The following is a 15343-nucleotide window of genomic DNA, read 5'->3' on the forward strand; positions in this document are numbered from 1 at the left end:
AGGCAGAAGATAGATTTATGAACTTCCACTATGTGCTCACATAGAAAGACCTCCAAGACATATTAAATGAAAAATAAAGAAATTGTAAAACTATACATACGGCAAAATTCCATTTGCATTAAATACCATTATGTTAAATTATCTTTTATACTTAAAAATTGGTTAGAGGTTGTAGATGCCTAGAGTAAGTTCTGGATGGGTATGAGACAGAGATGACTTCCGGGGAAAGAGAGAAGGGTGTGAAGAGAGCAGGCTATCACAGCAATGTTAAGTGCTTACTTTAAATACATTGGTTTGTCTTCTGCTACATCTAATACTTCTAATAATCTAATAGTTCTAGTACAATACAAGATAGTCATGTATTACTTGTGTCATTAAAAAATAAATATCACAAAGTTAGTTCAAAAATAAGCTGAATTACAGTGGACTGAGATTGTAGACTGCTGTAATAGTCTGCTTAAGAATGGGAAAGGGAAGTGGATTTAGGGTGGTGTCGAGAGAACTGGAGAGGAGGCAGTAGGCGGAACTGGAGAGGAGGCAGTAGGCGGAAGAGCGAGAGTCAATAGGACTCGGTACTGGAAAGGGGATGGAGTGTGAGAAAGGAAGGTTTCACTGGTGACTGGAATAGAGATGGCTTTAAGAGAAATAGAAAATAAGAGAACCTACTGATTGTGAGGAAAAGATAATTTTTATTTTGGAGTCACTGAATTTGAGATACTGATATCCAGGTAGATACACTGCAAGTCTCCTAGAAAGACATAATTTAAAGTACACAGATCAGAACTACTCTGGGGTTAAGTGACTAAATCCTTGAGATAACAATTATAAAGCAAGTGTTATGAACACTGATGGTATTTCTTTGTTACGATCACTGTCTAATGCTCCATTGGCAGTTATATATACACATTTAATCCTGGAATAGCTATTTATATATATTTAGGTATGAAAATTGATCATAAGAGGCTACAATATTGTATTACAGAAATAAATTTATTCACATTATTTTCAACAAATTCTTATATAGTGAGACCTGTCTTCCATTTGGTACATTTCCCACTTACAACTCTGTATCTAAATCAAACTCCCTAATATGAAAGAAATTTTCAAGAATAAAGGAAACAGATTATTGGCAAATGTAATTATTATAAATAAAAATTTTTAATGGTTTAAGTCCTATTCAGGACATCTTTTTCCCACCACATTTCCATTAAAATGTGATTGGCCTGGTCCTGGCAGGATATTGAAGTCCATCAATAGGGTTATTTGCGGCATTTAAACTATTCAGATGGCTAAGATTTTGCAACTAGAGGGTGCTGAAGGACTACAGAGGACTAGATTACAACTCATTTTTACAAAATTTGATAATCACTGAGAATCTTTCAAAATTAAAGTCTTCAATAAAATAGCATTGACTTACATATGGCAATTTGCATAAATATTTAAACATATTTTATTATTGTATTGACAATACAAACTCTTAGCTGCAACAAAACTCGCCAAATAATATAAATATACTTATTTGGTCTTATGTTCACGTTCCATTAATTACTGATAGTTCTCATTTCAGCTCTGGCAAAAATAAAAAGGTACATTGGCTGTGATATTGCTAGGTAATGAAAGCCTTATAGACCAGAAAGTGCATATTGTCAGGATGGAACAAGATCAAAGTAAGTAAATCTAAGTAGTCTAGACTTCTAGCAAGAAAGAAAACACAAGTAGAAGTGAGGCCTAGCATATACAAAGATATTTCCTTAGTCTTTAAATGTTCTTTAACAAATCCAAAAAATATTCAGATAAATAAGAAAAAAATAAATGAATTCTGAAAAACATTTTAATTTTACTTAAAAATATGTAAGCATTTTAATAAAGAAGTTAGAATCCTTTAATAATTACGATTTTTTTTTCCAACTCAAGTTACTTCTAGTGACAGGGTATTTTCCTCTTGGTTTCTTAAAAATGATGTGAAATCACATAACCATTACTATATTCCAATTTAAAATTTTTATGAGTCTTTTTAAGGCACAATGATTTTGTATACTCTTTATCAACAAAATGAAGTCCACGAAAATATATTTAAGTTTTAAGCTGGTTTAAGTAGAATTTCTTTTATCAGAAACATTTAATCAATGTATCTATCCTTTATTTTATCAGAAGCCAGAATTCAGTATGAATTTATGTAAATCCAGATTTCCCCATGTTTCACAAATGCTTACTGTGTTTAATCATCTGCCATTTTGACAACACAGGCACACTTTAAAATGAGCTGATTTTACAAATTAGTAATTTTTCAACTTTATTTCTCCACAGAGCCCACATAATTATAACTGATATATTTCTACTTACAAAGCTTAGACAATATGCAATATAATTTTGCTTAATCTGTGATATATCATCTAAAGTTATACAAGAATAAGATGGCTTTCTCTGAAAGTTACAATGAAGGACAATTCAAATACTACATCCATTAGAATGGTCATAACAGGATTCAGCGTGCACATCATTTTATTATCAGAATTATCTGAAGTATTTGTAATTTACACTAACTGAAGAGAATTGTTTGTATTTATATTTTGTAGTATGCTTATCCTTCATTTATTCCTAAAGCAATAAGTTCGCTATACATATATACATCATTATTAGAGCACAGACGTTACAGGATCATGCTGCCATTCAAAATTAAGGTGCCACATTTTTATTACAATCAAATGGCATCCAAATGCAGTATATTGCTAGGAAAATGCAAAGATTTTCACAGATTGGCATTTATGAATGACGTTGGTCATGATGAAATGGGGTTTTATTTCATACAACTGGAAAAGATGTATCATAAATATATAGACCAATATATAACGTTGAAGAACAAGAAGCAGAATGGAAACAAAGCTCTCGCATAAAGATCAATTCGTTTTGCTGCTGTTGGAATGACAGGTTTGGCGGGGGGTGGCTTCTTGTTGTTCTTTGCCTGAGATTTCCCAAGTCCATTGTTGACTTCAATAGGTTTTCCATAGCAGTCGTAATTGGATAATTCAAAATCTCTTGGTAAGCTTCCAACAATGCTGAAGTCATTAGATCTCAGATCAGACTTAGAAGTACAAACCTTTTTGCATCTGGTTTCTCCAACCTGAGAACAGAAATTAAAGACAGAATATCTTCAGAATTTTTCTACTCAGAAAACACATTTCTTCAGGGCTGGCCTGGTGGCGCAGCGGTTAAGTTTGCACATTCCGCTTCTTGGTGGCCCAGGGTTCACCAGTTCGGATTCTGGGTGCAGACATGGCACCGCTTGGCAAAAGCCATGCTGTGGTAGGCATCCCACATATAAAGTAGAGGAAGATGGGCACGGATGTTAGCTCAGGGCCAGTCTTCCTCAGCGAAAAGAGACGGATTGGCAGTAGTTAGCTCAGGGCTAATCTTCCTAAAAAAATACATTTCTTCAAAAGAAGATTTAAAAAATCTGATGGTTTGGGGCCAGCCCTGTGGCATAATGGTTAAGCCTGGCACACTCCACCTTGGCAGACTGGACTCATGCGTTCAGATCCCAGGCATGGATGTACACCACCCATGAAGCCATGCTGTGGCAGTGACCCACATACAAAATAGAGGATGACTGGTAGAGATGTTAGCTCAGGGCTAATACTCCTTGAGCAAAAAAAGATGAAGACTGGCAACAGCTGTTATGGTAGAGTGAACCCTCCTCACCAAAAAAAAAAAAAATCTGATTATTTAATCAGTAGACTATTATCTTTGAGAGTCAATTGATTAGACCATCAGATACTTGAACATTTAGGGCTCTAAAGTTTTGCCTATATAACAAGACTTATGCCGTGGGATAAACTTTTGATAGGTTATTTTATGTTAAGTGATCAAAGCACAAATCAACATTTATCTTAAGTGCTCCCAGGCTTGTGAGAGTTCTCAGTTGAAAGACCAAGAAATAAAAATCGAACATTTAATCATGACACAGACCATATTACTATATATATGGATTACAGAAATCTTCCAGTACTTCTAACTTTTGACCTCCCATAGATCCTATTTCCAAATAGGGTGTTTTATAAGTGGCTGAGACATTTATCACTCCAACAAGACTGACTGTGTCTCTAAACCACTCTCACAAATAAGAACTAAAAGATGGTCACAATTATCATGAACCAAAGAGTTACTAATGAAAGGCTTTGCTAGCTTGTTGGCTAAAGTTGAATTAGCCAACCACGCTCAGAGAATCCGAAGAACTTGTATGTATGTCAGCCAGATCATATACTATAGAGATTATTCAGAGTTGATAATCTCTGAATTATTAAATTAGAACCAATTATTAAATTAAGTTATTAAATTTGAATCAATTTCCAGTAATATACAAAATAATTATTTCACACTGAATTCTCTCTAGCACTCAGAAATGTTCTTAGAAAGAATATAGGCTAACCTCAGTGGCTCAAGATAGCGCTGATAATACAAAAGCCCACAGAACAGTGAACGTTTGATTATCCTGCTTAATCCTCCACTGTTCTTACGGCTGATTTCTGTGATTTACTTTTGAAATCTTCACTATTGCTATTTACCGTTTTTACTGAGAAATGAAACCATATCATTGTATACTGTTAGTATACTATAGTTAGTCTAGTTTTTGCCTTATTAGTGTAATACATGAGTAGTTATGTGGATCTATTATATTTACCAGATTATGGCTGGGTACACATTATGCATAATGTAAGAAGTAAAACAAATTATTCCCCAGCAGGACTTCAGGTACCAGGACACTATCCTTTATCTGAACAATCACTGACACATATTTTCTGGGCAAGAGCCAGATGGCAGTGTTCAGAGGTAGATAGCAAAGATAACCAAGATATGCAGAGTGAAAAAACAAGTTAAAATGTATCTATATATCCTCCTGTCATTACACATTTAGGTTATTTCCATTTTTTAAAAAATATAAACAAGTACTGGTAATGTTATTTTTTTTAAGCTGGTATACAAATGTTGGCTTTATCATTATATACTTTATAACCCAGAGATATTTGTACAATCCTATTGGGTAAGAACTTTTAAAAAGATGTTTATGTAAATATAATTGTACAAAAATACACGAGAAAATGCTGATAAGTAGGAATGCGGATTGAGGAGCTAGAAGTTGACTCTTCTGAATGTTTCATACTTAAAAAAAAAGATGTGACTCACCAATAGATTAACCTATTTAGAGAATGTTACAAAAGAGCCCAAATGGAAACGCAGTTCCACCCTGGTTTCATGGGACATTGTTTTAGCTTACAGAGGCCAACCTAAAGAAAGAAAAATCCCTCTCTCCGTTTTTTTAAATGCGCAGTTACAATTTACCAATTGTCAGAGCTTGACTGAGCTTAAAAGAGTAATTATGTCTTGATGAGGGAACTATTCTTGACGGAGTCACCATAGGTCCAGGGTTTAGTCCATATCAATTTATACACTGTGTCTAGGAAAATGTCTGGCAAAAAATGAGACTAATCAATGGAATGACAGAGAGAACAAAGGTAGCAACTAAAATCTAAATTATTTAAATGCAACTTTGGGAAATCATTCATACATACACATATATACGAATCATTCATGCATATATATATACACATTTATAATTTACTTCCAGACCTTCCATTTAAATTCTCCAAGTTGAAATTCTAAAAGGCTATTTGCAGCAAGCAGTCTGTCATCTAAGCTCCATTACCATGCACACACATGTGCACTCACACACTCTTCCTGTAAGTGTACCAGACAGAAAACCACATTTTAAAGCTCTAGTTTTGCAGTGTTGTTTAAGGAATATATAAGTCTCACTATGTATCAGTGAACTTTTGTAAAGAGTAAATCCCTACCTTGATCGGAACAGAAGTTGAGAACAGACTCTCCACATCAAGTCTTTCATTATCCTCAGACTCTCAGAGCAATCTTCAAGACCTGGGACTCTGGGAATCCCAGTCTCTCCCTCTCCCTTGAGAATTTTCTTCTCCAAAAGTTTTAGATGCACTAACTGGGTTTTAGGATCCACTTATCAAAACAAAGGAGTACTCTAGCTTCTGCCAATACACTTAGGAAGCATGATTCTTATCAGTTGTTTTTACTTTTTCACAAAGAAGGCCATATATATTTACTATAGAAATGCATTTACTATAAATCACATTTTATATCTGACTTTAGGTATGGCTTTAGTATGGCTTAGCCATACTAAGCCACATGTTTAGTACGGCTAACTAAACAAGTTGCCAAATTTATGTGATGTTATAACCTAAGCCACACACACATACTTCAAATGTTCTAATCTGTTTTATTTACCTAACATATTCTTAGATTCTTCCAGCTATTTTAATAATTTTAGAATTTTATCTCATAGTTTATTCAAAATGTAGACATAGAATGTTACATTTATTAAGAGACATTATTTAAATATAGTAACCATGACAGTAAGAGAAAAACAATTTCTTCACTGTTAAAGTAATAACATAGAAAAGCACTCCAAAAAGCTTCAATTTGGTCCTACTAAATTTTTAATCATTTAATTTATTAAAACCTTTCCAGGAACGTATTTGAAGATTCTGATATTTAAAATAAGTAGAGTTGGTTGCGTGTGTGTGTGTGTATGTGTGTGTGTTTATTGGTGAAAACCCCTACTACAGAAGTAATTTTCAATAATGTGACATGATTAAATAAGGAATAAGATTATGTTCCCTACTGAGAAGTCCTCAGGTTCCTTAAATAGCTCATGATTCATTACCTAGTTGCCTGGTCTCCTCTTCCCCCATTCATCAGAGATTTTACACAAACATAACTTTCTTTTTTAATTAATACTCTCCACACATAATTATCATATCAAGTATGTACATAAAAATACAAAATTATATTGTAAAATATAAACACTATCTTAAACAATGATAATATCACAGGAAGAAGGATTAAATAAACTGCTTATAAATAAAAGAGTAACCCTACTTAACACGTTCTTAAAAGTAATCTTGGTTATATTAATCTTCAATTTATAATTTCTCAATTTTTCCTCATATGAATATGTGTCTCATTTACTCTCATCATATAAACTTGCCACTTCTGAAAATTACTGGTAGCAAAAATGAGGTAGTATGATAATGAAACTGTCAAGAATAAAAAATGATGCAGGTAAAAACTTCTGACTGTTTCAAATTGTAGCCTCTAAGATTTTCTTTCTTGTTCAGTTTGAGTCTGTACACATTTAAAAGAAAATCACCTTATGCAATATTTCTTGACTAGAAGACTTAGGCATGATTTCACAGTGATAGCAGTATCTTCTATAGATGATAAACATCTGTTCAGAGAGGAATAATCTCTCTATATTTTACCAAATTTAAATCAATCCTTATTTTAACACATCATTACCATAAGAAACAACTCTCTCATTCAGGCATGAACAGCAGCTTTTATTTTGTAATTTATTCAAATCCGTAGGCATGGATACTATTTTGTCTTTTATTCACAACACCTTTGTTGTAAATAGCACACGGCACATACTAGGTGTTGGGAATAGGATGATATTAACAACAGTGGGCCTTCAACTGTTTCTATTGAATAAAAAAAAGAAATATATGAATAAACCATCAAATTAGTAACCAAGATATTAGAATGATTGAGGAAGTACCAAATTTAGGGGGAAAAAAACCATAGACAATTATATATGTATGATGCCAGATTTATGTATGCAGGCAAAATTATGAAAACCTCATACTAAAAGTTAGATTATATCATCATTGATCTTTCCTACACTTTTTAAAATCATCCCTTAGCAAGCACAATAATATTTTAAAAATCAGCATCAAAAACTTTCTACAATCCGAGTTTCATTGTGCTTCCATTAATTACTGTCGTTATTCTGTCTAAAAATAAATGACATATCATCTGATTGAAATTACTTGGCAAAAGTTTGTGTTTTATAAAGCAAAATACACTAAAACAAATGCACTTTGAAAGCAAACCTATAATTTTTTCACAGGAAAACTGCTAAATTAAAAAGGCAATAATTTAAAAATTTCCTTTATATCTTCTTTCATGTGTCAATGTGTAAGAATCTTATTAATGTATCAAGCTTACACATTTGCTGTAAGTTTGATGTGTAATTTAAGCTAAGTTATTTCTGGACTTATATTCTCATTTTTGAAGGCTATCTCAGAATATAAATATTACATAGGTACAATGTTTATTTTGGAAATTGCATTTTGGTCTATAACAAGAGTAATTTACATTTATATCTGGAGATTAAAGTTTCTGGTCAACTTTTAAACTCTCTGAGCATCAGTCTATGACCTTTGTAGCAAAATGTCACAGCAGTTTCAGAATCCAGACATGTGCTTCTATTAGCAACTAAAACACAGAGAATTAAAACACAGATGTTCTTAAATATGTTGAACTTTTATTCATAGAGTTATTATTTTAACAATTGAAAGCTAAATTTAAAATGACATAATTCAGTCTAATATTCTGGATCTTATTTATCCTTTATATCTATGTACATAAATAATCTTGATATGTTCTACAGCTCTCTGAAAATCTGGTTCTAATGAGTCTCCTTCCATTAATTCCCCACTTCAGGGATTGTATTAAGATTCCAAGATCATTTGCACATTGCTGTTCTCTATTACTAGAGAATTTCTGCAATTATCAATGCTCTATAACATACCAGAAAATGAAGCTGATTGTGGCACTATTGGAAATCAGGCATCTGTTCTATAGAATATCTTTGCTTTCTGTCTCCAGATGTCTCAACCAGAGTCCAAGTTAAAGGGTAGGGGGATTAGTGTCCTAGAAACAGGGGGAGGTGCTAAAAAATAGGGAGATGTAAATGGAGGGGTTGATAGCTAGAGCCAAAGATTCAAGGAGTGAACACTCCCACATAATACAAAGGTCTCAGGTATTCCTCCTTCCACTTCTGGCATGGAGAAATAAGTATAAGTTTCAGAAGGAAAACCAAAGTTTCTCACAAAGACCTAGCATGCTTCGAATACCAGTTCTTTGATGTGCTAAAGCATGCCCTTAAGCAGTCGCTAGCTCTTCTAGGTACTATTTGGCAGTTTTGATGGTAATAGAGAAGAAAGTAAGATACTAGGAAACAGAACCATAATTTCCATGAAAGGGTGTGTTCCTGGTGCAGGGAATGCAGTAAATCTGAAACAGCCCAGTAGGCAGAGTAGTTGCAACATTAATGGAAATCTTAAGAGTAGCTCATTGATCTGTCTATTTAATCACTAGGATGTGGTAGGCAGGGTACAGGTATAATGAGGATGCTGAGCAACTTGAAAAGAATAGAAGGGACTTCTGAATCCAGGAAAACAGAGTAGACATACTCTGGACATTATACAAAACAAACCTAAGAAGACTGAGAGGTGGAGAAAAGGAAGCAGATCAGCTGGGGATCTTTAGACCCAACAAGGAATGAGACATTGGTGAGTTCTTGCATTTCCTTTTTGCTTCATATATCCAAGATTTGGAGCTGAAGAAGCTGGAACTGAAAATGCCAATGGGTGCAGATAAAAACGGCCCCAACAAAGCCTGCTCTCTCCAGCCAAAGGACAAAGAAAGGGGCAACTTAGCAAGACAGAAAACTTTCAGGCAATAATCCATCTATTCCAGCCAAACACCACAGAAAAAATTGTGGCCCTATCCCCACCCATGGCAGCAAAGGCCGATCGGGGAGTGAGCATTCCGCCTTAAAGAGGCTGTAACGAGGTTCCTAACACTACCAGTGAAGTAGAATCAAAGAAGGCCAAGTAGGGAGGCCGGACTTCCATCTCCATAGACCAGTAACAAGGCTCCGTTCACCAACACTGTGTCAGTGGAGACTGTATAAACAGCATGGACTTCCACCCTGACCCAACAGCAACAAGCTGCTTCTCCTCTTCTACACTGGGGGTGATGTCATAGGAGGCCTAGTGGAGAGGCAGAGCTTTCACTATTGCCAGGCAGTAATGAAGGCACCCCATTGCAGTGTCAGTAGAGACCACATGGGAAACCCACAACTCCCAATTCCACCCAGCAGTAATGAGGAGCCCCCGACCTCACTGTGTGCGGAACCTAGACTTCTACTTCCACCTGGCAATAATGAGGCAGGATCCCTCCTTCTCCTGGCAGAACAGAGTCAGAGAAAGCCAGCTAAAACAGAAAGTTTAAACAAGATTTAGAGTCTCTTAACAGAAGATGAAAATATCCAGGTTTCAATAGAGAATCACTCATCACACAAAGAACTGGGGAACATCTCAAACTGAATTTTTCAAAAAATATAATTAATAGATATCAACACCCAGAGGAAAAATGTGTTAGAATTATTTGAGAAAGGTTTTAAAGCATGGATGATAAAAATGCTTCAATCAGCAATTATGAACATATTTGAAACAAATGAAAAATAGATAGCCTGAGCAAAAAAATACAAAATCTGAGTCAAAAAAAAGATAAAAAGAAAAAACAAATGGAAATTTTATAACTGAAAAATACATTAACCAAAATAGAAATTTTAGTGGATGAGCTCAACAGGAAAATAGAGGAGGCAGAGGAAAGAATCAGTGAACAAGAAGATATAACAGAAGAAATTAGTCAATCTGAACAACAGAGAGAAAATAGATAGGAAAAAATGGACAGAGCCTCAGGGATCTGTGGGACTATAACAAAGGATCTAACCTTTGTGCCATCAGAGTCCCAGAAAGTCAGGAGAAAGAAGTCAGGGCTAAAAAGGTACTCAAAGAAATAACAATTGAAAACTTTCTAAGTTTGGCAAGAAACATAAGCCTACATTTTTTTTTTTTTTTTTTTTTGGTGAGGAAGGTGGCCCTAAGCTAACATCTGTTGCCAATCTTCCTCTTTTTGCTTGAGGAAGACTGTCACTGAGCTAACATCTGTGCCAATCTTCCTCCAATTAGTATGTGGGACACCACCAAAGCATGGCTTGATGAGTGTTGCGTAGGTCCGTGCCCAGGATCTGAACCCGCAAACCCTGGGCCACTGAAGCAGAGTGCACAAACCTAACCACTACACCACCAGGTTGGCCCCTAAGCCCACGTTTTTTAACAAGCTAAACAAGTCTGAAACAGGATCAACCAAAGAAATTCACACCAAAAATAGCATAATTAAACTTCTAAACAGTGAAGACAAAATCAAAAAACCTTGAAAGCAACCAGATAAAAATGACACTTTACCTAAAGGGGAAAAGCAGTGCGAATGAAGTGGAGTTCTCATCAGAAGCCATGGAGGCCAGAAGGAAGTAGAACAATATTTTTTAGGTGCAGAAAGAAAAGAACTGTCAACCCAGAATCCTATACCCAGTGAAAATATTCTTCAGGGATGAAGGGAAAATCAAGACATTGTCAGATGAAGGAAAACTAGAAGAATTTGTCACCAGTAGAGCTACTCAAAATAATGGATAAAGGAAATTCTCTAAAAGGAAAGAAAACAATGAAAGACAGAACTTTGGAATACCAGAATAAAATAAAGACCATGGTAAGCAAAAATATGCATAAATACAATAAGCTTTCCTTCTGCCTTTGAGTTTTCAAAATTGTGTTTGATAGTGTAGCAAAAATTATGACACTGTCTAATTGGGTTCTAAGAAATATTTGCTACAATTTAAACAGAGGAAAGTAAAGGGATGGTAGGGAAGGTAATGCATCTACACATTACACTAACTGGTAATGAGACCAGTAGATTGTGCTAAATTACGTATGTATAATGTCATACCTAGAACAACCATTAAACAAGACATACAGAAAAATACACTTAAAAGCAATATAGAAAACTGAAAACATCATCTAGAAAATATCCAAGTAACCCACAGGAAAGCAAATAGATAAAAAAAACAGAACAAACAGAAAATAAAACATAAAATAATAGAGTGAAGCCCTAATATATCAATAATTACATTAAATTTAAATGATCTAAACATACCAATTAACACAGGAGAGTGAGAGAGCAGACTAAAAATCATAAACCAACTGCATGTTGTCTACAAGAAACTCACTTCAAATATAATGACATAGACATGTTGGATGGAAAAGGATGGAAAAAGATGTTGAAGACATGGCTTCTTTAAGGCCATGATAGTTCTGCATTAATCAAAATTTTATACTTATTCTTCATGAAGAGGATTAAGGATACAAAAGATTTATAAGGCCTGAAGAATCCTCCCACAAGGTAACAACTAAGAATTTGCAGAGAGGCTTAGAAAATGAGTTTAATAACTTAGAAGAAAGAAAAAGAAGGAGCTGCAGGCAGCACCACATATTGCTTTTGTATCTAAAAGTACACATGTGGCATACTTGTCTAACGTTCTAGGTAACGGCAGTGGTGATGGTCAACAAATTGATATTGTATGGGGCCAAATAAAGGCAGAACAGGCAAGATTTGTAAGGTTGTAGAATGGTATGGACCTTTTAGTCTCTTGTGGAGTTTACCAAGCAAGCTAAGCTCAATGAAAATGGTCTCCCAGCTTACTGGTCTTCCCAACCAGAGGGCATCAATCTGCGTAAGCGGACAGCTATCCTTAATCCATGAAGCAGCCTGTTGCTCCAGGATTTATCAGTACCTGAATCTAGAGGCATTGCCCACGGTTCTTAGATGCAAGATCAAGGGACAAGGCAAGGTAAAGGGGTTAATCCCTGCCCAATTCTTCTCCAGCTACTCACCGCTGGGCTGGATGGATCTCAAACTATGGATATAGTTTCCCTGTGGGCCAGGCATCCAATAAATAAGTAGCCTGCCTGACGTGTTCTACGTGAAGCTCTCAAACTTGACGGTGAACAGATAGGGGATTTAATCCAGAGCATGGCTCCCCTCAGCCTTCAGCATTGGCAGAAGGTCAACACTTCCCCCATAGTCCTTTGGCCTTTTGCTAAAGGTTATCCGATGAAAAACAGTACGGAGGTATACACTTTTGGCAAGATCTCCACATTGGATTGTGACAATCAAAGCAATCCTTAAACCCAAAATTCCTCTAAAATCCTTAAACATAAAAATTCCTCTAAAAATTTAATAAGGCGTTGATCTTTTTTCTTAATTAGTATTTGACCTTAGTGTTTCCTATTTCTTTTCCAAAAAGTATATTATGCTTCATTCCTTTTAATCTGTGAGAGAAAAATGGGTGAAAACCAGTTCTATCAAACCTTGACACCCACAGAAAAGGACCTCTTTCCTCCCGCAGCAGAGAGCATGGGGGAAATCATTTCACTGGATAATATCATTCTTACCTGCAAAGTGCTGATGTGAACAGGGGTTCCTGTACCATTCACAGTATTCTTTTTAGCCACATTTCCACCTTTCCCATCTGCTTGCTCAGCCTTAGCAATTCTGGCTTTTTCTGCTTCAACTCGTTTGGGGTTATTCAACATCACCTGGACGACAGCATACTCCACCAGGGAAGCGAACCCAAAGAGAAGACAAGCAATGAGCCATACGTCAAGAGCCTTCACGTACGACACTTTGGGAAGTTCAGCAGCAAGGGTTGTGCACTCAGAGGCCAAGCTGAGAACTGAGAAGATACCTACAGAAACAGAAATAGGCGTGAAAGTTGTTTTTTACAAAACCCTGTGAAATGTTCTGTAATCATTCCTCTTTGACTAAATCCATCTCCAGTAACTTCCAATGGGCCATGAACAATTCATCAGGTCCCTTTGAAGCTCAAAGAGTAGAGGAAATAATATGCATGTATTTAATGTAATGATTATCGAACGTGGTTTTGGATGTTTGTAAATACTCAGTATTAAAAAAAATGAATAGAAATTTAAACCAAAGTATGAAAACAAAATTTGCATCTGGTTTAGATATTAAAGATGTCTAAAACTATTCTGTAGTATCTCCGAGGAAGCCACAAAGTTCTCTGATTAGAGAGGGTTATTTCATTTTTCAGCTTTATTTTATACAGTTATAGAGCTGAACTTTACCCCATGAACAACTAAATCAGAACAAGAACAGAACACATAAAGCAATTTTCTGATAAGGTTCCCAATTTTAAAAAAATCTAATAGAAAAGACAACGTAGAGAACATTTCTGATTATTTCAGGGAAAACAAATGATTCCAGCTTTTCAAGGAAAGGCTAAAATTCTGCTATATGTAATATTAACCGTATATGGAAAGCTAACTAGAAATGTATCAGTTTAACTCAAACAATTGTAAAATCCCAAAAGACAACTGAAATAATTTATCTCCCTCTTTCTGTTCCCACTTGCCACACTCTCTTCCTCCATTTTTTTCAGAAGAGAGGATGAGGAAACATGACCCAGTGGCACAAACAACCAGTGATACACTGGGTCAGAAAGAATCTCACATGATGTCAAGAGAGCTTCATTTCAAGTAAAGCAGGAAAACAGGTTTGCCTTGGCTCTATGAGTCCACTTACGGGGCCAAGTGCACCTTATTCTTCTTAGATTTGATGACCTCTAAGAATAATGAATACATTACCCTAATAATTAAAGATGTACTTGGTGCTCTTTCCCCTTGCCCTGAAATGGTAAGCACCATATGAGTATTAATAATCACCTGAAAGATTGAAAAAATTTATTCCATCAATTGCACCATTTCAGAGGCTTCTGAAAGGTGTCAACCTCTTTTTTTTGTATTTTTTTAAGTATTCAAGAGCTAAAACATTCTACTAGAAAGGCTTTTAGCAAAATATAATGACTTCTGCAGATGAAAACAATATTACTTAGATATATAAAGACTTGATAGGCATCTAATTTGCTATCACAGTAATTATTCTCGGTCGTAAAGAAAATTAAGGACGAATTAATAGGACTATATTTTTAAAGTTAATATAGGTCTTCAGGCTTTCTAACTTGGAAGTGGGAAGTAACATAAAATCCAAGATCTTATCAATCATTGCCCTAAACTAGAATTAATTATACTTATGGGCATTAATTTGTCAAGCCATCTTTCCAAGTCAATTTTTCTATTCTTAATCAAATGTTATGTGTCAACCTATCAATCAAAAACGAGCCTTACTTAATTCTTTGAGATAGAATATATTGACACAACTGTGTTTTCATAGCATTTATGCTCATCAATAACATAGAATCCACCAAATTGTAGTAAACTTAGTATATACCTGAAAATTTATCCTGATATACTACAAACTTTATGACAAAATGGAGAACAGTGTCAGATTATAGAAAGCCTTGAAAGTCCTATAATGAATTCACCATATTTACTAGAGAATATTAAGAAACTATAAATTGGGGAGAAAAAAATGACATTATCAAAAGAATGTTTAAATAACATTGGTCTGGTAGCGATATACAAAATAGACTGAAAAGGAAAAACTGTAGTTGCAGAAACAAAGCATAAGGAATTGAAAAGGAGAGGATCAAAGC

General features: G+C 35.0%; 1 protein-coding gene across 5 annotated transcripts in view; it reads right to left on the bottom strand.

The window, feature by feature from the left end:
- Positions 1-669: 669 nt before the first annotated feature.
- The window catches only part of GLRB (glycine receptor beta), an 85569-nt gene continuing 70895 nt past the window's right edge, over positions 670-15343 (bottom strand). For all 5 annotated transcript variants that reach the window (XM_070608814.1, XM_070608818.1, XM_070608815.1 and 2 more), the window contains 2 exons: positions 13224-13516; positions 670-3121 (listed from right to left, as the gene is read on the bottom strand). In XM_070608814.1, the coding sequence (XP_070464915.1) occupies positions 2825-3121; positions 13224-13516 (590 nt within the window). In that variant the 3' untranslated portion in view covers positions 670-2824. The remainder of the gene's footprint in view (positions 3122-13223; positions 13517-15343) is intronic.

This window comes from Equus przewalskii, chromosome 2 (assembly GCF_037783145.1).
Source record: "Equus przewalskii isolate Varuska chromosome 2, EquPr2, whole genome shotgun sequence".
Classification (NCBI taxonomy): Eukaryota; Metazoa; Chordata; class Mammalia; order Perissodactyla; family Equidae; genus Equus; species Equus przewalskii.